The sequence below is a fragment of the Rhodamnia argentea genome, chromosome 5 (genome assembly GCF_020921035.1).
Source record: "Rhodamnia argentea isolate NSW1041297 chromosome 5, ASM2092103v1, whole genome shotgun sequence".
NCBI classification, from domain to species: domain Eukaryota; kingdom Viridiplantae; phylum Streptophyta; class Magnoliopsida; order Myrtales; family Myrtaceae; genus Rhodamnia; species Rhodamnia argentea.
Genome location: NC_063154.1, coordinates 9989699 through 10011331, shown reverse-complemented (window position 1 = coordinate 10011331; position 21633 = coordinate 9989699). Strand labels below are relative to the sequence as shown.

General features: G+C 40.6%; 3 protein-coding genes across 3 annotated transcripts; 2 read left to right on the top strand and 1 right to left on the bottom strand.

The window, feature by feature from the left end:
• Window positions 1-350: 350 nt before the first annotated feature.
• LOC115747457 (protein NETWORKED 3C-like) lies at window positions 351-1629 on the top strand. The gene is made up of 2 exons (XM_048279067.1): window positions 351-499; window positions 837-1629. Exons 1-2 carry the CDS (start codon window positions 351-353, stop codon window positions 1627-1629), a joined length of 942 nt encoding a protein of 313 aa, XP_048135024.1.
• A 484-nt stretch (window positions 1630-2113) lies between these two features.
• Window positions 2114-10576, top strand: LOC115747484 (coiled-coil domain-containing protein SCD2). Its single transcript, XM_030683665.2, has 17 exons — window positions 2114-2619; window positions 2987-3159; window positions 3679-3751; window positions 3832-3873; window positions 3963-4025; window positions 5031-5080; window positions 5181-5208; window positions 5564-5638; window positions 5753-5863; window positions 5940-6000; window positions 6240-6356; window positions 8053-8171; window positions 8336-8405; window positions 8856-8897; window positions 9889-9929; window positions 10005-10131; window positions 10259-10576. Exons 1-17 carry the CDS (start codon window positions 2257-2259, stop codon window positions 10339-10341), a joined length of 1638 nt encoding a protein of 545 aa, XP_030539525.1. The 5' UTR covers window positions 2114-2256; the 3' UTR covers window positions 10342-10576.
• A 432-nt stretch (window positions 10577-11008) lies between these two features.
• Window positions 11009-13543, bottom strand: LOC115747483 (pentatricopeptide repeat-containing protein At5g13270, chloroplastic). Its single transcript, XM_030683663.2, has one exon. The coding sequence runs from the start codon at window positions 13409-13411 to the stop codon at window positions 11135-11137; it is 2277 nt and encodes a 758-aa protein (XP_030539523.1). The 5' UTR covers window positions 13412-13543; the 3' UTR covers window positions 11009-11134.
• Between the last annotated feature and the right edge of the window lie 8090 nt (window positions 13544-21633).

Below are 21633 nucleotides of genomic sequence, written 5' to 3'. Positions count from 1 at the left end.
TTTTACAAAACCTCACTCTTTCGTTCTCAAACCTATCAATTACACATTTCCAACATGACAAAAAAAAAAAAAGCCAAAATAATTGATAGTTTCCCCTTTATAATATTGGCTTTGAAATCCACCAATAGGCAAAAGAAAAAGAAAATAGGAGTATGATCAAATCGAAGAGCAAGACAATGTGATGTATAAGGCTCAGGTCCCCGCAATCATTATCTGAAACCGAAACTAAAACCTGCAAAGCAAGATATCTAGTAGAATTAGGACTTCTGTTTTCTCTCTGTGCCCCTACACTTACATAGAGTGCCGTCTGCTCTTCTCTTGCCTTGGCTCGTGTCCTGTGTGAATCGTCCATGCCGATGGAGAACGAAGGTGGGGCTCCTGGCTCTCCTCGTGGGGAAGATCGCGGCCTTCCTCGTCCTCGTTCTCCGCCGCCGTCGCTGTGGCTACACGCCGCTCTTTTCGGTCTCTGTCATCTCCATCGCTGTTTCTTTGCTTTCAGGCATTGTTAACTTGCGTTCTAATCATCAACTCTCGCGTGTCTGATGAATGCCAGCGCCTTGCCTTTTGCTCGCTCTTTTTACGTCTGTTTTGCGTGTATCGGGTGAGACTTTACTGAGAGAGAGGTTGTATCATCCGAGTTGATCCTTTGGTTTGTTTTTCTATTTTTTTTTTTTTTTTGGTTTTGCTTTTAGGGTATTAGCGAAATTTACGGCGTGATTAACATACTTTGGTTAATTGGTCTATAAGGAAATCAAGATTGTTCATGCTTTAATGAAGTATAATGTTGTATATTCTGCCCGAACAAGGGTTTATTGAAAATAGTTCTGTTAATGAAGCTCATCTAATCCCTCAAATTCAGGAGATGTTAGTCATTGTCGGTCTGCAAACTCACGTGCAGACGTCGATGCAAAGACGCAACGCATGCTGCATCTCATGCAAGGCGACGGGGAGACGTTCGCGGAGAGAGCCGAGATGTATTACACGAGGCGGCCGGAGCTGACGGAGACGCTGAAAGACTGGCACAAATCTTACTCCTCTTTGGCGCGAAGGCATGACAAGCTCAGGTCCCATTACGTTCAAGTCGTGACCTCATCAAGATCAGAGAGCTCCTCCTCGAGTCCCTCCAACAGAGCTGAACATGCCGAAAGTGAACTCAGCCGATGCCCGGGAAGGGCCGAGAACAGCCTCGGTTCGGCCATACAGACCGTCCAAGCCGAATCCTACCCAGAAGACCAAGATCCTATGGTTGAAACGGTTGAACTCGATCTCCGAACTTGCGTGACAAACGGGTCACCGGGCACGACTTGCCTCAAGGTCGCCAGAGAGAGGAAAGAGAAAGAAGAGATCGAGGAGACGAGGGCAATTCGGAAAGAAGCGCTCGAGGGACTCATGACGGCGTATGAATGGATGCAGGCCGAGCTTATAAGGAGGAACGAGGAGAAGAGAGAAAAAATCATGGAGCTTTCTTCCCAGATCAACCTACTCATGAGCGAGAACGCCGAGCTGAAGAACCGTTCACCGGAATGCGATGTCGGCGCGGAGCAAAAGCGAGAGCCAAAGGAGTCTCTGCTTTCGAAGCCGAAAGGATACATCCTCAAGAAATTCTCAGGGTGGTTCTCCAGCAACTGATCGAGTCTAGAAATACCAATTGAGGTTAAGAACAGTTTGAAGTTGTCCCAACTTTATCATGAATGCTTATGATTTTTGTAGGATCGTCTTAGGTTTGCATGTGTCGCGTGTAGTCTTTGTTGATGTCGTGATTATTCGATTAGACTCGACTCATCCTTTTAAGACAATTAAAGTATTATTTAAAATTTTCACAAAATCGATAAGATATCGTGAATATATGTTACGCCATCTAGTACGACATTCGGCTCGTTTTGCTTTGTCTATGTTCATTCTCTCTCTAATTTTTTGGGTAATTATAATTCTCCTCTTAAAATTGAAACCAGAGGCAATTAATCAGAAAAAAGAAGAAGGAGAAACCGAAAACGAAAAAGAAAATAAGAGAAGAAGAAGACCGAGTGGGACTCGGAAATAATGAGCACTGACTCGGTGAGTGACTCACCTACTGTTGACATGAGCATCAACCCCTCTCTCTCTCTCTCTAGAAGAAGAACACATCTCCGATAATCGCTCGCCACGGTGTATCTGTCTGTATCTTCGCCTGCACGCACAAAATCCATACGTACATTGCCTTCCTCGCCACCACAACTGCATCAGCCTCTCACTCTCTCTCTGTCTCGCTTCGGCGAAATGGACCGCAAGAGAACCGAGAACCCCATCTACGGACGCCAGTGGAGCAGCGAGTCCGCCGACGGGGGCTCCTCGCCGGCGCGTTACCACCACGCGCGCTCCTCCTCCGCGTCCGGGGCCGGCCTCTCGGGCGTCAGGAGGAACCAGAACTTCGCGGCCAAGGCCGCGGCCCAGCGGCTCGCCCAGGTCATGGCCTCCCAAACGGCGGACGACGACGACGACGACGATGGCGACGATCTCGGCTTCCGGTACAGCGCGCCCCCGCCGCTGTCGCTCTCGAGGGCCAACGCGAATGCCGGTGCCGCTGGTGTCGGCAGGCCCGGCGGTGTGGCTGCGAGAGTGGCTAGATCTCCTTCGCCTGCGGTGAGTTGCAATGTAGCTCGTGAAGTTCATTCGGAGCTGATTATGTTTCAAGCTCAGTTTGCGCATTCGATTCGGATTTGGTGCTGACTGTTGGATACTCGCTATGCTTTGTTCTTGCTTAAATCAACTTAAGAATCAAAAAATGAGAAAAAATGCCGATCTTGTGTTGCGACTGATCCTCCATGTTGTTTCCCCTTTCATGCGTTGATGAGATGGTTAGGCTCTCTTTTGCTTCCAAACACGATCTATATGACCCCGACACGCGCATATTTGTATAGATCTTCATGTGGTTGGGCGTGCACGTTTGAGAGCGAGTTGAGAGGTTTGAAATGTGAAGACTGAGTGAATCTTTCGAACATGTGATTAGCTAGCGAGGAACTATGTGGAGGAGATCCCATCAATTCGGTCAGCATCGGCTGGAAGGCCTGCAATGTCTCCTCGGCCATCACTATTAGTGCCACCCAGCAAAGTACCGCCGCTTAGAACTGCCGTTTCTTTGCCACCAATTGAGCCTCCTTCTGATCGTCTGAGAGAGAAAAGGTAAAAATATATAGTAATGTGGTGTTTTCATATACCACTCCTGCTATGTGGTAAAGGCCCGCTTTGCACCAGTTTCGCAGTTTTGAGAAAGCCTTCCCTTTGATAGTCGATCTAACAGATTATGCTCTATTTAGTTTGTCATACTTGTTCGTAGACGGTGGAAGGTCTTATTCGACCAATCTTGTCTTTCATATACTCATTTCTGCTTAACAGTCAGACTTGTGGATTATTACTTCAGCATGAAATGGTGTGAATTCTTTTTAGCTCTTCCTCCCCAGTAGTATGTCAATGATTTGTTCCAGTCCCCCTGTCCTCGGGAATTCGGAGACTTCAGACATGCTGGAGGATTAGAGTGCATGGGATACATTACGCATGCCTTTATCTTGTGTTATTGATGCTTTTTTCCTATAAGTACTTTCTTAGTGTTTGTTTTTTCCTTCAAAGCTAGAAAATTGCCGTATCCTTTTCGTTTCTTTCTCCCCCCTGACCTAATTCAATTCTGTTGAGATCCAATTGCAGATTTTCATCGGATATAAATCTAAACTCCAAATCTAAAGGAAACCAGCATGATGCTTCTGCACTTCAGGATGAAGTACGCAAAGTAGATTTTGTCTTCATGATTGATTTCCTGTTTTGATAATTTTGAATTACTGACAGTATGACATTGTGCAGCTTGATATGCTACAAGAAGAAAATGAGAATGTTCTCGACAAGGTGCATTTTCATGCTCATATATGAATTTGAAATGTTCATATTCTATCTTTTTATTTTTGGATGTGACAGTTGTCTGCATTATTGAGCAGCTCAGACTAGAGGAAGAGAGATGTAAGGAAGCAGAGGCCAGAGTTAAGGAGCTTGAGAAGCAGGTACTTGCTTTTCCCTTTCTCTCTGAATATGTTTTTGCAATTTGTATAAGAAGCCTCTCTAGTGAACAGAGTGGTGTAGCTGAATGCACTTCATGCTCTCAGTTTTATGCTACATCAGGGGACAATGACATAAGTGGACCTTGAACTCTCATTTTGGTCCGCGAACTTCAATTTTGGTCAAATTGGTTCTGTTGTACTCTCTGAACCAATTCATCCTTTTAGTTGACATGGTCATCCATCGTGGAACCCATGTTTGATGATGTGGCTATACATGTATACAGTAGTAAATCAGCAAAAAAGTACAAAAGAAGAAGAAAAATAACAGTTGCACTGGGAAGGGGAGGAGGGGGAAAGAGAGAGTTAGGGGCAGCGCTGCTGCCCCACTAGCACCGGCGAGGTCAGTGGCCACCGACGAGGTTACCAGCCCTCGACGGTGCAAGCGTGGTTGCGCCCCAGCTCTCTCTCTCCAAACTTTGACCGGTGGTCTCCTTTCTTTTCTATTTTCTTTTATCAAATTTGCTTTTGCTGAGGTAGTTGTACAGCCACATCTACAGATGTGGGTTTCGTTAAATGAGTTGGATTGCTATGTCAGCTAAAAGGACTAAAGTGGTTGATCTCAAAGTACACGGGGTTCAACTTGGTCGATATCAAATTTGAATGACCAAATTGAACATCAAGTAAGAGTTTGGGAACCAATTTTGGCCATGTCCCTTGTGCAGTTGATTGCTTTATCCACTACATTATTCTGACCACTTTGCCATATTATTGCCTCTTCTCTTTTGAGTAAAAGACTTCTTCCTTTAAGCTTCTTGAGGGCTTCGTTTGATATGCAGCATTGACATGGTATTTAACTTACCAAATTGATAGTAAATTTGTATATTTGCAATCACGAGATCCTTTGTCCTTTTTTCAACCCTACAATCCCATCATAGGTAGTTTTTATATTATGCCATGGATTTCATTGTAAAAGCAGCAACTCACACTCTCTGGTTGGCTGAGTTTTAGGTCGCTGCACTTGGAGAAGGAGTGTCCTTGGAAGCAAAACTGTTGAGCAGGTACATGAAATCTGCTATCTGTATGTGCTCCCACAATTTTTCATTTTGTTTTCTGTTTTCCTGCTTAATTTTGGGACTGCATTTTTTGTTTTCCTCGCAGAAAGGAAGCTGCATTACGTCAACGAGAGGTAATTAAGGAAATTTGATATTTTGCCTCTGACGGATGCTATGCATATGGATTGTGGTCTATTTGTTTTATTTAAAAACGAAGCTCTTCTAGTTGTATTTGGTTCATATTGTGCTGCTTCTATTGTTGTTGCTTGATAACTTCATCTCTCTAGCATTCTTTCTCAGTAACTTAACTTCAATTCCTCAAATAGTTAATTCATCAGGATGCAGAATGAGAACAGGAAATTTTAAGTTTCCGTCATGTCAGTTTTGACAAAAATGCAAGATGCTATCGTATTGATCAAAACTGGTTTCTTTCATTATGTTTTTTTGTTCGACCTTTGACTACGTTTTTATTATTTCATCTTTCTGCAGGCTGCATTGAAAGATGCAAAGCAATCAAGTAGTGGGGTAGACAAAGAAGCAGCAGCTCTGAGGTCTGAATTGGAGGTCGGCTCTTGCATGATGCCTTGTTAGAGTGGCTAAAATTTGCTTTGCAATAATGCTTGTGCTTGCACGTCTCGGATTTTTGGCTCTTACTACCCAATTTGTTGGCTTAAGTAGAATGCCAAGGATGAGGCTGCAGTTGCTGCTAAACAGCTTCATGGAGCTGAATCTGAAGTAAAAGCTCTTAAATCAATGACCCAGAGAATGATATTGACTCAGAAAGAGTTGGTAGGTACTTTTGTAGTTACAGTTACAGAAGCTTATATGAAGCAGTTGTTGTTAACATATGAGACATATTTTCCAGGAAGAAGTCGTTCTTAAAAGATGTTGGCTTGCACGCTACTGGGGTTTGGCTTCAAAATATGGTAATTTACTGAAGTTGCATCACTTTAGTTTCTTTCCATGCCATTGGTGAGTAATGTGCCTACAGAACGTTCCATAAACTTGGTGGTCTTTCAATGAAGTCATGCACAATCTTTCTCTCTATTGTTTGAAGGTTGAAGCTAATGTAGATTGTAAATAAGAGGAATTTATGCTCTATATTTGTCGTACGAGGCATGTATGTATCTTTGCTCACAACATTGCCCTTCCTCTTGGTACTTAGGTATTTGTGCAGATGTAGCAGTGTCAAAGCATGAACACTGGTCATCCTTAGCACCTTTACCATTTGAGGTGGTCCTTTCTGCTGGACAGAAGGCTAAAGAGGAGTATTCAGAAAAAGGCTAGTAATATTCTTTCAGTCAAATATCATGCATTCAAATCAATTTCCCTTTGAGGATTTCAAAATATAGATACGCTTGGAAGAAGGAATTACATGTTTCTACCTAAATACACTAGTCTCCTTAGCATTTGGCGATCTCGGACTTGCGTGATTTTATGATACAGTTGCAATTGGAAATGCTATAATCAACAGTACCCATGATCGGTGTAGATACATAGTCGTACTTCTCATGATATATAATTACATTAAAACTATAAATTTGCTGCAAGAAAATTGGACGTGCCACATCTCAGGTGGCACTTGGTCCACAAGCATTTCCCACAACACACACCCTGAACAAATAACGAGTGGCCTAGCTACCCCTTCTTTTCTCAAAGGCGACTTTTTTATGGTTTGAAAAAACCTACTACATGTTAGAATCTTTTTACTTTTTGTTATAATTTTATAACCTTTTTGTCTGATTCTATTTTAAAGGGGGAAAAAAAGGGCCTCATCCTATGTAGAATTATTTGTGTACATTCTTTCTTTACATTCTATCCTTCTACCTTTGTTTATTTTGGTCCTTTTTTGGTAGACAAATTTTCACTCTCTTTTTGTATTTCTTACCTAAGTTCTATCTTTACAGGAGAATTGAAAGATGGAACTTATTATAAGATTATTGGTTTCCTCTTTTCTGAAGTTAGTTTTGTTGGTTAATCATTTTAACAAAATTTAATCAAATCTCAGGGTCCATTTGTTTGGAGGAGAACTGTGTCGGGGAAATTGGTTTCTGACTTTCTGATGTTTGGATGACGGAAAACTAATCGATCTACAGAAACTGTTCTTCCATGGACTGAAAACAACAATCTCAGATTGGGGGAAAGCAATTTCATCTTCTGGGAAGAAGGAAACCACTTTCTCTAAACCACCAAACAAATGAAAACTAACTATTTACCTTGAAAATGATTTTTATGGAAAATATTTTCTCTTATCATGAAGTTTTGAGTCGAACAGATGCACCCTTACTGTAATTGAACCGTGGAAATTTCTCGTATCTAATTATTTGACAAAGTTAAAATTTTGGCTAATGGTTGGTGCAGTTTGGCTTTATCATGAAATGTTACATTTATATCGCAAATGGACGAGAACTCTTACTATAGGAGCATATATCATCTTTCTAACTTTCAAATTGCTGTAGAACTCTCCATAATTGTATCCTGAACATTCCTTATTTCTTGTGAAAATCTTGATGAGATGGCTGGTACCTTATGAACCTACTGATTGCCTTAATCATGAGAATGAAATCCTAAAGATATTTATGAGAAACTGGTTAGGATAAAGTTAAAGTCATTGATGTGGAGTTACCTATTAATTGAATTGTACAGACAGTTTATATTTCCATGGCAACCGGTGACTAGATAATGCCATTTTTCTTCATACTATGATGTTACCTCTCTATATTTATTACCAGAAATATTTTTAATTTAGTGAAAATTGCTGACCTTTTTATCTGAGCATCTAGCACATGTTTGTTGTGGCAATCCTATATAGAATTGTTCCAACCAGATAATGGATAAGCCTACCCCCAAAATACAGAACTTTAGACTAGTAACTTTCTCTTTCCTTTTTCGGTTCATGTATTGCAGTGATCAACTCTCCATGTAACATTGGTTTGCGTTTAATTCATGCTCAAGCTGTTATTTTCAATGTTGAGCAGGTGATGACAATCCTGAGAGAAGCAAAATCGTTCATGACTTGAGTGATCTAACGGGTGAGGGCAATATTGAAAATATGCTCTCGGTTGAAATGGGATTGAAGGAGCTAGCATCCTTGAAGGTTTTCTCGTCTAAAGCGCTAATCTTTTCTTCATGCTCCTTTTCGCCAAGTTCTACTTGGCATTATTACTATTACATCCCATATTTTTTTTTCTTTTTTCTCTGTTAGTTGTTCTCTGTATTAGTTGCTAATATTTTGCTCTAACTTTTGCGTGCTTCTTCAAGGTTGAGGAGGCTATTGTGCTTGCATTGGCGCAACAACGACGGCCAAATTCTACACGAATATCAGCATCAGGTCCTTTATGTACTAGAGATTTTCCATCATCTTTATCCAATATTTGGCTTTTTATTAGGATTCTTCTTCTGGGCATGATTCTATTTTCACTTTTACTTTTCTGTAAGATAGAGCTTATCTTTGGACAGATGTAGCTTTTAATAAATTACAAAGGAGCCTGTTTTCATTTGGTGGTTAAAAATTTCTCCATCTTGGTATTGTTGATTCAGTTGCTCAAAGCTTGTAGAAATGTCAAAACTTTTCTAATTAATTAGTTGAGAAAGAAAACTCAGACAATTAAAATGAGTGCGCTTTTTCTTGGGGATACATTTCTAGCAAATGATAGGCCAATGACTGTCCCTCCGCAATTTCACTGAATGATTCAAAGCTCGCTATGGTTGTGTGAACTACATGCTCTTTTGAGTAACACCTGCTGAATGCTTGCCATTTGCTTTTTCCTTTTTCTTTCAGATCTTAAATCTCCTGGCGATCCGAAATTCATGGAGGCATTTGGTAAGAGAATTTTCTTATTGGCAGTGTTGGTTGGTGCTTGTGTTTAGGAAAAATATCACCACCATCATCTCATGATTCTCATTCTAGATGGCATTACTGTTATAGGACAAACTTGTACCTTTTCCTCCTCATGTGGTACTTCTATCTGTGGATGACATTGTCACTTTTTTAGGTTGTTATATCGTGATTGTTTCAGTATGGCTGAGACCAGTCCTTCTAACCACAAGTTTTCCAGTGGATTACTATTACCTGTTTACCCTGATGGGGCAAAATGTGCAAGTTCTCCCTTTTAGTATGGCAAAGTATTTGGCCTGATCCTAGAAGACTCGAAATAGTCATGTTTCGAGTTTAGTGGTGTCCAAAATGCTTCTAGTTGGCAAATCAGCGGACTTCTGTACTGTGAAACATTTTATTGAACCGTATACCAGTGGGAAGAATATGCTGATATTACCAGCTAAAATGAACAAATGACCATATGTGGTTTAGGCGCACTATAACAGTTCAATCTGAGGTATCAACCAGTGTGAACAAATCTCAGCTGGATCTTTCATCACGTCGAGGTTTACCTATCTAAAGTAGTGCTCCTCATTATTAAGGATAAACAAGGGAACATTATTTCTCTCTAACAGCAGCATGATTTTGGAGTTAAACTTTTAGCTGCTGATAATTTATAAGAGTCTATATACCATGCCTGCCTTTTTAATTTTTCTGGAAAAAGTCGTGTCATTTCACTTTACATTACCCTTTCATCATCGGACAAGCCTAACGTTACCAATCCAGCGGGCTTCTGATTGATTACATATTATTGATGGTGCATCCATTGCCCGTAAATTTTGTTTCTGAGTAACATATAGACTTCGGACTTCATCTCGGCTTCACACTTCGGTGGTATAATGTCATTAAAATAGCTGGTCACACTTGCACGAGTGAATCATATTTTCTACTAATCTGGTTGATGATTACAATGCGACTGTGGTCCTCTCTATGGCAGAATTGAGTCTAGAGGAATCCGAGGACGTACTCTTTAAGGAGGTATCACGCTTTCTTTAAGGTATTGTAATTTTGAGTCTCATTCTCTTCTCACTCGAGCTTTTTGTCTTTACACAGGCATGGCTTACATATTTCTGGCGAAGAGCCAAAGCTCACGGTATAGAGGTGGAAACTGCAAAAGAGCGGCTGCAGTTCTGGATAAACCGGAGTGGTCATTCCCCTACATCACACGACGCTGTCGACGGTAATATTTCAATGCTTTTTTGTACAAATACTTCAGGCCAAATTCCAGTTTAATTTCTACATTTGTTATCATATATTTCCAAACCTTGTCTATTTAACGGTATTTATTTGGGTTGTCTTGCTTTCAGTCGAGCAAGGTCTGATGGAGCTAAGAAAGCTTGGAATTGAGCATCGACTCTGGGAAGCATCGCGCAAAGAAACCGGCCCCTAGCTCGTTCATCCATTTCTCAGAATTATACCACGCCAATTCAGACAGTAACAGCGGCCGAGACATTTATACTGAGTTTCTCCCGTCATAGCTCTACGCAATTTATCTTCAATGTTGCAGCATCACAGTTATGTTTTCCTTCAAATGTAAAGTGAAAATGTCTGCTTACACCTCCACGAACAATTACTTTGTATAAAATGCAGGCTCCCCGCTTATAGAATGCAAGTTAAGAGGTGACAACATTTACCGATTGTTTCAAGGTTCGAAAAGTTAGAAAGCAGGAATTATGAGCTGACCCGAGTCTAAAAGAATATCTTAAAATTTTTGCTTTCCATGGAGATGAAAATGCTTGTCGCGGGGTGGTGAATTTGTCTCGCCCCTATCTACTGTGCAGCCCAGGTTCGAATGCAGAACCGACCTTTTTTCGCATGTTCCCAACAACTCCTGATTTTGCAGAGTTACATCGCACTTAATCATGCTTCTGTTGTCATGAATGATATATTTCATCATCTGGTTCCTCCGATAGCTTTGCTCTGGTGAAATGATCTTGTCCCTGTCGAATACCGAAACAGCTTTTCTTTCAATATATTGTGATTTTGCTCATGATTTATGGGATGAGGAATATGATTCGGGATGATGCAGAAAGTACAAATGAACTAGTTATTGCCCATAGAATCTACATAGGCATAACATTATGAATGAGGTGTTTACGAACCAAAAAAATGGCCATTCTGTAACCTACCAATCACGCAGCTTGGGTCGTCAAGGCAAGTAGAGAGGATGGTAAGTGCGACATTCACCAATGATCACCGCAAGAACACTGACCAAGCTTAAAATGATGGAACCTACTCGAGTCTCTAATTATGATCTCCCGTTCAGCCACACTAGACACATGCTTGGCAAAATCGTGGCAATCTCTGCAAGCTCGAAGATTCTTGAAAATGAGAACAGGTGAATTCCTCGGCGAGGAGAGCAGCCCGAATGCTATTGCCAGTCTCTCACTATGTTCAAGAAGCTGATGTCTTCGCTCCGGCAAAATACAAGATGCATCCTCCTCAATTAATAGGGACCAATCTTCACTGTTACTATCTCGGAAGTCAATTTCCTTCAGCTTTGCGTAGATCTCCTTTGTTTGAGGATGGTGTCTGTCACCAACTATGAACCTGTGCCATTGACCCTTCACCGTAGTCCAGCTGCAACTGACCTCTTTCCTCAAGTTCTTTTCCATCATCTTCTTCCTAATTCTCGCCGCTTCTTCCCACTTTTCATGTGAAACGCACAAGTTAAACAGGAGGATGTAACCTGCAGTATCATCTGGGTTCAGCTGAAGAAGATTCTCTGACGCTATCCTTCCAAGCTTGAGATTTCTATGATTCCAACACCCGGCCAGCAAACATTTCCAGCTCATTGCATCAGGATCAAAGTTCATACCATTAATCAGTTCGAATGCCTCTTGAAGTAGACCGGCACGAGAGTATACATCAATCATACAATTAAAATGATCGATCGTAGGAGCGACACCATATTCACTGTTCATTGATTTCAAGTAACACTTGGCCTCTGTTATCAAACTTGAATGGCTACAAGCAGTCAGGACTGCAACAAAAGTGACTCCATTCGGCCTGGCACCAGAATCCTGCATCTTCCTAAAGTACCTGAGCGCTTCTGAAGCAATGCCATGATATGCATACCCAGCTATTATAGCAGTCCACGCTATAGTATCTGGTTCACTAATTAAACTGAAAACTCGACTGGCATAATCCATGTCGCCACATTTGGAGTACATGGTGACTAGTGCACTCTCCCCATATAAAGGTGAGATCAGACCTCTTTTTATTGCATCCGCGTGAGCTTGTGCACCCGAATTAATATCTGCAAGCGTGGAGCATGCTTGGAAAATGCTAGTGTAGATGAATGGATTTAGTGCTCCATCTCTAACTCTCAACGATTTGTAAGTTTTAAGGCACTCCTCAACTCTACCAGATTGAGAATAACCAGATATCAATGCGCTCCAGGAAACATCATTTGGGTTGTTTATCTTCTGAAATGCCATGAGAGCGGACTCGAAACATGCGCATTTCACGTAAAGGTCCACAAGAGGAGTTCCCACAGAAACTTCAGATTCCAACCCCAGCTTAACGATGTAGCCATGAATTTGCCTTCCTACTCTCAAGTCCTCCAACCAAGCACAGGCTTTGAGAACAATAGAGAATACAAACTCATCCAATTCCACACCTTCCTTAACCATTTTCTCAAACAACTGAAGAACATCATTCCTCATGTTAGCCTCAGTGTACCCCACCATTAATCCAGTCCAAGCTACTGCTTTCTTTTCAGCCATCTGATCAAAAACGATCCTCGCACCCCATAACCACCCGCATTTAACGTACATATTGCAAATTGCCGTGCCGACTGAAGCATTTGAACCTGACCCAGTTTTTATCAAATGACAATGCATCTGTCTGCCAATCTCCAAACAAGAAGAGTCCATCAATGACCTCAATAAACTTATGTAGACGGAAAAATTCGGTCCAACTCCCGCATCTATCAAGAGCGAAAACAACTGAAAAGCTTTGTCCAAAACACCCCTTTGCGCGTAAGCTGATATCATTATTCCCCACGTGAACGAACTCTTCTCCCGCATTTTATCAAACAGTCTCCGCGCATCGGACAAGCTCCCACAGTCACAATACATTTGGAGAGCGCAATCTTCAAGAAACCCAGGTGGGTTCCTTAACCGATCGCGAATCAATCTCCCGTCCGATAAACGTCCCATCTCCCCACACGTTTCGAAGAGGGATTTATACGTGGAGAGACTGACGGCAATGCCGGCTTCGTCCATAGTCTTGATGAACTCATGAACTTGTTCGAATTTCCCCTGCCTGGACAGAGATAACAAATGCAAGTTCTCTACTTGACCGTGCTGGGTGGGAGGAGATTTCACCGAAGAAGCGCGGTTGAGGGAGACCCACGAAGGGATTTGACCGAAATCCGCCGGCCTTGCGGGTAAAATCTTGTCCTGACCGGTTATGAGGCGCGGAGAATTGGAAGGTGAAAAGGGCGTAGAAGCCATTAATGGAACGCATCCAACCACTCGAGTTAATTTTATTTGCAGTGGTAATGTGATGACATCGCGGCAAATTGGAACGATGTCTGAACAGGAACGAGTGAAAATGAAGCAGGAACGAGGAAGACGATGAAACGATGCTTACGACGACAGACTTCCACCACACGCATTTGACTTGACGATCAATGGCTATAATAATCCTCTTTTTCCTTAAAAAATCGTTCGTATCCTCGGAATAATCAAGTCTAAATATTTTTGTGTCCGTACATTTTTTAAGCAAAATAATCTATATTTTTTGGAAAAATACCTTTCGAATCATCTATTTTTTACAAAAAAATATATATAATATTATCCATTTAACATCGTGATCTTATGACGGTCTTTTATCCGAGAATTACTCGAGTATAAGTATTAATTATAGAATCCGAGTGTTGACCAATCTAAACAATGTGATATCATTGCATTATCAATATTATTATTTTAATTGTGATCATTATCATTATCGTTAATACAACAGGAAGTGTAACAGTTAAATTAGTTACTTTAGCAAATCTTAATTATGACAGTGATCATCTAATACCAGTAGAGTGACAGGGAGAAAAGAGAGAACTTAAATGTAAACACCACCTTGACACAGCTGCTCGAATTGCTGGCCCCCGATACTGTCCACCGGAGAAGCGGCAAAGGAGCGAATCCGCGGGAGAGGAGCAAGCAAATACAACGTGAACGAAGGCAAGACGACAACGACAGTGAATGACGACAAATCTGAGAGGAGGAGTGCTGCTACTCCAACATTGGCAGCAGTGTATTTCTGTCGTCGGAAAGCGCATGAGCAAAGACAACTAAAGCTCTAAAAGAGACGCCCAAAACCTATCAGAATGTTGTCCATCGAGGGAGGTAGCCAGCGCCGCCGCAGGAGCGAAGCCAGCGCTTGTGAGGATTAGGAATTCATCTCGCCTTGACCGAACCAAACTCCTCGGAGCAGTGTCTCGTGCAGCCGTAGAAATGGCAGACGTGTCGTGGCTCGACCATCTTCCAGCACAGATGCTGCGCATCGACGCGTACACGGCTGCTGCAAGAACCTGCGGGAGCAACTCGGGTTTATCGTACATAGTACGTACTACTCATCAGCTCGAAGAAACAATCCCCGATCACGTCCGGTTGGCCCAACAGCGTTAAAAATACTGCCTTTCGGAATGGCGGAACGCCCTCTATCCTACGCGGTGCTGCATCAAGAGCTGTGTAGCTCTGATAACAGCTAAATACACATGGAAAGACATGAACTTAAGTACGTACTCGATGCGCTGTAGCCACTGGCCGGCGAAACGGAAGGAGGTCACGTAGCTAGGAGCGAGAAGGACCTGAAGCGAGGATCACTAGGATGAAGAAGAGCGAGAGCTTCACCATCTTTGCAGAAACCCAACGGATATGTCGCAGCCACGGCTTCTGGTGCTTGGTCAATTTATCAGATTTTTGTTATGATTCGTTTCTTTTTTATGGGGGATTTCCTTCTTGCCATGTCCGTCGTGCGGAGGTTTACTTCTGGCCATCCGGAAGAGGAAACTACAAGCAGGTTAAATATTTCTCCTAGATGCTGTGCATGTTCTAGCTGACTCCTCCTTCTAAAATAGATCTCTCTAAAAAAAAAGTAATTTCGAGAAATTAGATCCCTCCATAAATTATATTCCAAAATTATAAATCTTCTCTTGGTCACCACACACCTATATTATTTACAATGATCTTTTACATTCAGCACCAGCTTTAACTGCGAGAATGGATCTATCATAAATAATGAGTACCGCCAAATCAAGTCGCGAACATCCAAACTCTAAGTTTTAATTTATTGATTGTTACTACAACGAGTCGACATATTTAATCTCTTGTTCATTGTACTCAACCGTGGAATTCCCGCCGCATGGCGGGATTTCTCTACACTCTGTAAATATATAGAGATTCTAAATTTGTTCTTGAAAGATCATAAGGACAGTGGCCCAACACTTTACCGCTTTCTCATTATCACACCTACGTCGCCATCAAAGCATACCATATTTAATCTCTTGTTCATTGTAGATTCGAAATTATATATGAAAAATCATTTTGGAATCTTTAAAATGATAGCCATCTTGTGTGTGTGTAAGTATGATTTAGTAATATATAGAGTAAATCCATTTAATAAAATTAGATTAAACTTTAAATTGTAAATAGATGATAATATATTAAAAAAATTATGAGTTGAAATATTTCCCTTGTAAGTTCATGTATAAGTGGATATGGACCGTATAATGTTATTAAATTTATGTATATCCATCCTAATGCAAGCCAAAGTTGAATAAAAAACATTAGTTTACCGATACCATACTTCATCGATAAGAGTATCATAATTTTCATTCAACAAAGTTGCTCTTAAAATATCGATTCGCCTAATTATGACATCATAATGGAAATTACAATCGAGAAACAGAAAAAGTTGTACCATGCCCTTATAGTTTTATTTCCCGCTTCAAAATTTAATGGAGACATGGGAAAATATTTTCAAGAATATTCAAATATTGTAGGGCATTCTATACACGGCCGGTTCGGTGGAACCGTCGGTTCCGGTTCAGGAGTAGGCGGTTCCGGTTCCGGTTCGGAACCGGCGGTTCATTCCGATTCCTTTTTTAATAATAATTTTTAAAATAATAAATAATAAAATAAACATAATAAATTATAAATTATAAAATACAATTAAATTGTACATTGTAATAAAATATGGGGAAAAAAAAAAGAATGGGCTTGAACTTAATGAATTATCATTAAGCGCCTACATATCTTCTTGGGGATAGAAGAATCAAAGCCCATGTAGTTCTTTTACCTTTGAGAGCCCCAACTTACCTCATCGTCAATCGTCGCTACCCGTTGTGGTACCCGTGGCGGTGGTATCTCCAACATCATCGCTAAAAAATTCGTGTTCACGATCTAACTCTTGGTGTCGATATTTCGCCCTCGTCCAATCGCCGACACAAGCTTGAGCTTCCACAGAGTCCGGGCTTAATCTTGAACGGCGAGAGTCCAAAATTAATCCTCCAGCACTAAATGCTTGTTCAACTGCAACCGTTGAAGAAGGAGTTGCTAATATTTGATGAGCAATGAGGGCGAGAATTGGATAATCGATTTGGTGACTCTTCCACCACTTCAGGATTTCGAAATCTGTACTATGTTACGCATCACGAAACTCAAATTGAGTGGTTAAATATTTTTCTAATTCAGAAATACTACCTGTTGCCCCTTTTTGTTTTTTTTGCCTACTCTTAAGCATATTATACCCTCTACTAAGTGAACTACCACATTCGCTACGTGAGGCGATAGATTGTAAAGATCCAGAATCACTTAAACCATATCTACTACAAAATTCTCCATATAATGCTACTATAGATTCTTTAACATCTCCTAGTATATTTGAAATATCTATTGAATCTTCCAAATGTAAACAATTATGATAATACACATTCAAATAATCTTGTAAACCGTCTAATTTAATATGTGGATCAAAAACAATATCAACTAAATAGACAAGAGGAATTTGCAAATAATAATGCAACCATTTTTCTCGCATTACTAAAATAGTTCGACCTAATTCGGTATCATTTTCATATTCACTAGAAACACTACCAATATTAACACACTCTATTAAAAATAAATGCGTTGTAGGATAATAAATACCAGATAAAGTCTTAGTAGCATCATTAAAAATTTTCAAAATATCTAAAATTTTCTTGCAAATGTCCCAATGTTGAGGAAGTAAAGTAATTTCGGGAATATTTTGTGAAATAAACATACATAATAAATCTTTATATTCAAAAGTTTGCCGAAGCAACTCGTACGTAGAATTCCAACGAGTCGGAATATCTTTTGGAATCTTCTTGCCCTTCTCCCATTTTGTTTACAAAATTTTCCCCATGATTTCATACAATGGGGACGACTCCATAAAAATTTAATTGCACTTTTTATTGGGGCGAGAGAAGTGTCAAGAGTTCGTAAACCATCTTGTACACATAAATTTAAAACATGACAAGCACATCTAATGTGAAAAAATTGTCCGCTAAAAGTGGGTTTGCAAATATTTTCTAATTCGGGAATAGAAGCGGTATTTGCGACGGCATTATCAAAACCAATTGAAAATACTTTATTTATTAAATTATATTCTTCTGAAACTTGCCTAATTATTCTATAAATATTATGAGCCGAATGTCTTTCATCAAAAACTCGGAATGCAATAAGTCTTTTTTGAATCGTCCAATCGTCACCTATCCAATGACACGTGACACCCATATAAGAATGAATTTGCCAAGGATCACTCCAAATATCGCTACCTATATGCACACGTCCATTGAATTCTGCAAAAAATTTTGCTAAAGATTTTTTTCCTTTTTTATAAAGATGAAAAACTTCGCGTTTAAGAGTATTTTTTGGAATAGTTGGCGCTTGCGGAACCAACGCAGTATTTATCAAATATTTCATATTAAAATTTTCACCAGTATTAAACGGAGCATGATCAAGGGCAACATATTCACCTAATGTTTGTTTATAAAGTGTTTCGGTGAAACGAAATATAGGATGAGGATTAGAAGTGGCATACCCGGAAATTTGTTGTTGCGTATTGTCGATCTCCGCTTGCGTTGGATGTTTTTTCGTCAAATGCCGACGGAATGTTCTGTAGCCGTCTCCTTTCGTAAATTTATATGTTTGCCAACAATATTTACATTTTATATTATACTTACCTTCGACTTCATCACGTACCTTGTCGAAGTATAGCCACAAGTCGGATATATTATCTTGGCCCTTCCGTTCCGACTCATTTGCCGTTGACGTTTCTTCGACACCGGTGGGAGGATGAAGACTTTCTTGTGTTGGGATGTGCTCGACGTTTGGAATCGGGACATAGTTGATATTATCGTCGTCGTCTTCCCAGCTTGCATACTCACGAGGATCATATTCGGGAATGAGATACTCGGAATCTCCCATAGTCATCTTGCCCTTGTCGGCATTTCCGCTTTCACTTGCCATTTTTGAGAGAATTGATCGGAAATCCGATTGAGAGAATTGAGTCGAGAATGAGAGAATTGAGAGAATTTGAGCGATTTGAGAGGATTTCAGAGATAATTCGAGAGATTGTTTAGAAAATTTGTGACAAAAATGAAAGGAAGAGCATATGTATTTATAGGCAAGAATTATTTTTAATTATTTTTTTTTAAACAAGCAACGGCCCAAAGGGGGAGGGGGGGTAGGGGGCAGTGGCGGGCCCGAGGGCAGAGAGCCATTTTTTTTTTTACGGTTCCCACGATTCCGGAACCGTGGGCCCGGTCAACGGGCCGGTTCCGGGCCCACGGGCCCAAATGGCACCCTCTAGGGCATTCTAAGTATATATCTTTACGAAAAAAAAAAAACTGAATAAATCCATCTACATTTTTCTATATTACCGAAAATTCGAACAATGAAAAGCTTTACTGGGATCCATTTAATGTAACAAAAATCAATTTATTCAAAACAAAGCGTGTGCGTGAGCAATATATATCATAAAAAGTCACACTCAAAAAGTACCTGATTGAAGTTCTCACGTCCCCCTCTTGAACCCCAAGCTCGAGCGTAAACATCTCATGCAGCTTCCACACAAAAAAATTACTTAATCAGTCCTAAACCGATTGTATTTCAATTCGATCCTGAACGTTTTAATTTTGCCAATTTAGTCCTCCATCTTTATGCGAAATTCCAATCTAGTGTTTGCAGTCAATATTTGCCGGAAACCGAAAACGTGACGTTGTGTCGCTGTCACTGAGAGCCTATTTGGTTCTGTTTGGTTACAGAGAATGAGTCAATTGAATTTGAATGAGATTCTCATTCATTCATGGTAATTTGCAAAATGTTTTACGACCGACTTTAATAGTTAATCCTGAGAGACTTCTCGGCTGTTAGTATCTTAATGGGGGTTGCCATAATGGGCTCACTGATCTTGAATTTTCAGGTCACAAATGGTGCGGAAGCAACTATGACTCGTATCAAAATTATAAGTTTCAATAGTGGTGCGGTTGCAATAATGTACATCCTCCCGGTGGTTCCCTTTTCGACATGAAGATTGCAATTTCGCGTCCACTGTTTTTCTAGGCCGTGCAACAAAATTAAAAGTTTCAGGACTGAATGTGATGCCCAAATAATGTGTCAAATTCTTTGGTAAATATAGACGGAATGCTTTATTATCTGGAGGTTTTATCAATGTAAATGCAACTAATAATGTCTTAAACATGTAATATCGCATCACCTGTCTAATACATCATAAATATGTTGTGATCATATTTTGAAACTGCGATGTGATTAGTGAATTGTCTTTTTTGAGTCGAACATAAATTGGGGTACTATTGGGACATGAACGCCCGAATTGCCAGATTCAAACATAGTCGATCGGAGACCTGGCAAAGGGGCTATCAATGAAGGCAAAAGACAACAACAAATCAAAGTTGAGAAAAGGAGTACTGAAATTTTATTTGCTCATCAACACCAGCAAGAGTAACAGATCACTGATATCTCAGAACGAAAGGCGAACGCGTATCGGAACTGTGTCAACAGAGGAAGCAGGCGCACGCATGAGACCTTTCTTGTGAGGATTGGCAATACATTTCACATTGACGCTACTGCCTCATACAGTTGTAGAAATCACAGTGGTCTTGCTCGAGTATCCTCTGTGTTAGGATTTGACACACAATCAAACAGAAGTAAAATGTAAAGCGAGAAAGAGAAATCGAGACATGAGATTTCATCCTGGTTCACCCTTGAACTAGGCTACGTTAAACAAAAGATTCCACTATAATTAGTGCCCCACACCTCTCGTTACATCACTCAATTACAAACCAAAAAGAATATAAATAGTAGTACTTATTCATGAGCCCAAACCCAAACTAGTAATGAAAAATTATAGGCTTAAATCATTAAAGCCCTCTGGTATCCATGTGCTTTCCTGTCGTTGGGGAGTGTGAACCACACCCCAACACTCTGGCACTCATGCCGGCGTGCATAGGATTTCTGCAGGAACCTACAAAGCGAATCAGGCATCAGAAACACCACAATATCAACTCATGTCATCAGCAGACACGCGGTTATATAACACAAACGAGACTTAGATTGTGTTTGGGAAGTACCCGAGAGAATGAGGACTAGGATGAACAAGAGAGAAAGCCTCATCATCTTTGCAAGAGAATATGTTTTTACTACTACTTGTAAGAAACGAGGAGTGCGCAGATGCGACGATACAGTGCAATTTGTGGTGCTTGATCAATTTATACGGTTTTACTTTTCCTGTATGGAGTAGGATCGATGATTCTTGGCTTTTTGCAATGGTATGTTTGGATAGCATCGGGTAAATTTCATTATAAAATGCATCTGGATTTTAATGGAGCTTTAATTCGAATGGATTTGTGTTTTTCGAGAAGGGAAAATTGTAAAATCTTGAAACCCCACGTAATGTGAAGATTATCAAAATCTAACTTCTGGGCAAAAGTGTTGCCATGCGCGCCTTTTATCAATTGAATCCAAAACCTTTCAATTATGCTAATTGAATCCTGAATATTTTCATGTTTTGCCAGCTTAAAACGTCGTCGATTCGAGACTTGGCGAAGGAGCTAACAACGAAGGCGAAAGACAACAAATCAAAGTTGAGAAAAGGAGTATTAAATTTTTATTTGCTCATTAGCACCAGCACGAGTAGCAGATCAAGGATCTCTCAGAAAGAACAGCGAAGGCTTATCGAAATGGTGTTAGCAGAGGAAGCAGACGCAGGCGCGAGCCCCTTTCTTGTGAGGATTGGCAATGCATTTCGCCTTGACCCTCCCAAACTCCTCAGAGCTGTGCCTCGTGCAATCGTAGAAATCACAGTCATCTTGGTCAATTATCCTCTAGCATTGTGCGTCGGCACTTATAGGATTGTTAATTGCAGGAACCTACAAGAGCGAATCGAGCATCAGAAACACCTCATTATCAACTTATGTCATCGGCAAACACGCGGTTATATAACACCAACAAGACTTAGATTGTGTTTGGGAAGTACCTGAGAGAATGAGGGCTAGGATGAACAAGAGAGAAAGCTTCATCATCTTTGCAAGAGATTATGTTGTTACTCCTACTTGTAAAAAACAAGGAGTGCGCAGATGCGATGATGCAATGTCACTTGTGGTGCTTGGTCAATTTCTAAGGTTTGGGGTGGA

Coding starts and splice junctions, on each gene's coding strand:
- LOC115747484 (XM_030683665.2), top strand. CDS start 2,257: ATGGACCGCAAGAGAACCGAGAACCCCATCTACGGACGCCAGTGGAGC. Junction 3,874..3,962: donor ATGAGAATGTTCTCGACAAG/GTGCATTTTCAT, acceptor ATTATTGAGCAG/CTCAGACTAGAGGAAGAGAG. Junction 5,639..5,752: donor CTCTGAGGTCTGAATTGGAG/GTCGGCTCTTGC, acceptor TGGCTTAAGTAG/AATGCCAAGGATGAGGCTGC.
- LOC115747483 (XM_030683663.2), bottom strand. CDS start 13,411: ATGGCTTCTACGCCCTTTTCACCTTCCAATTCTCCGCGCCTCATAACC.
- LOC115747457 (XM_048279067.1), top strand. CDS start 351: ATGCCGATGGAGAACGAAGGTGGGGCTCCTGGCTCTCCTCGTGGGGAA. Junction 500..836: donor CGCTGTTTCTTTGCTTTCAG/GCATTGTTAACT, acceptor CTGTTAATGAAG/CTCATCTAATCCCTCAAATT.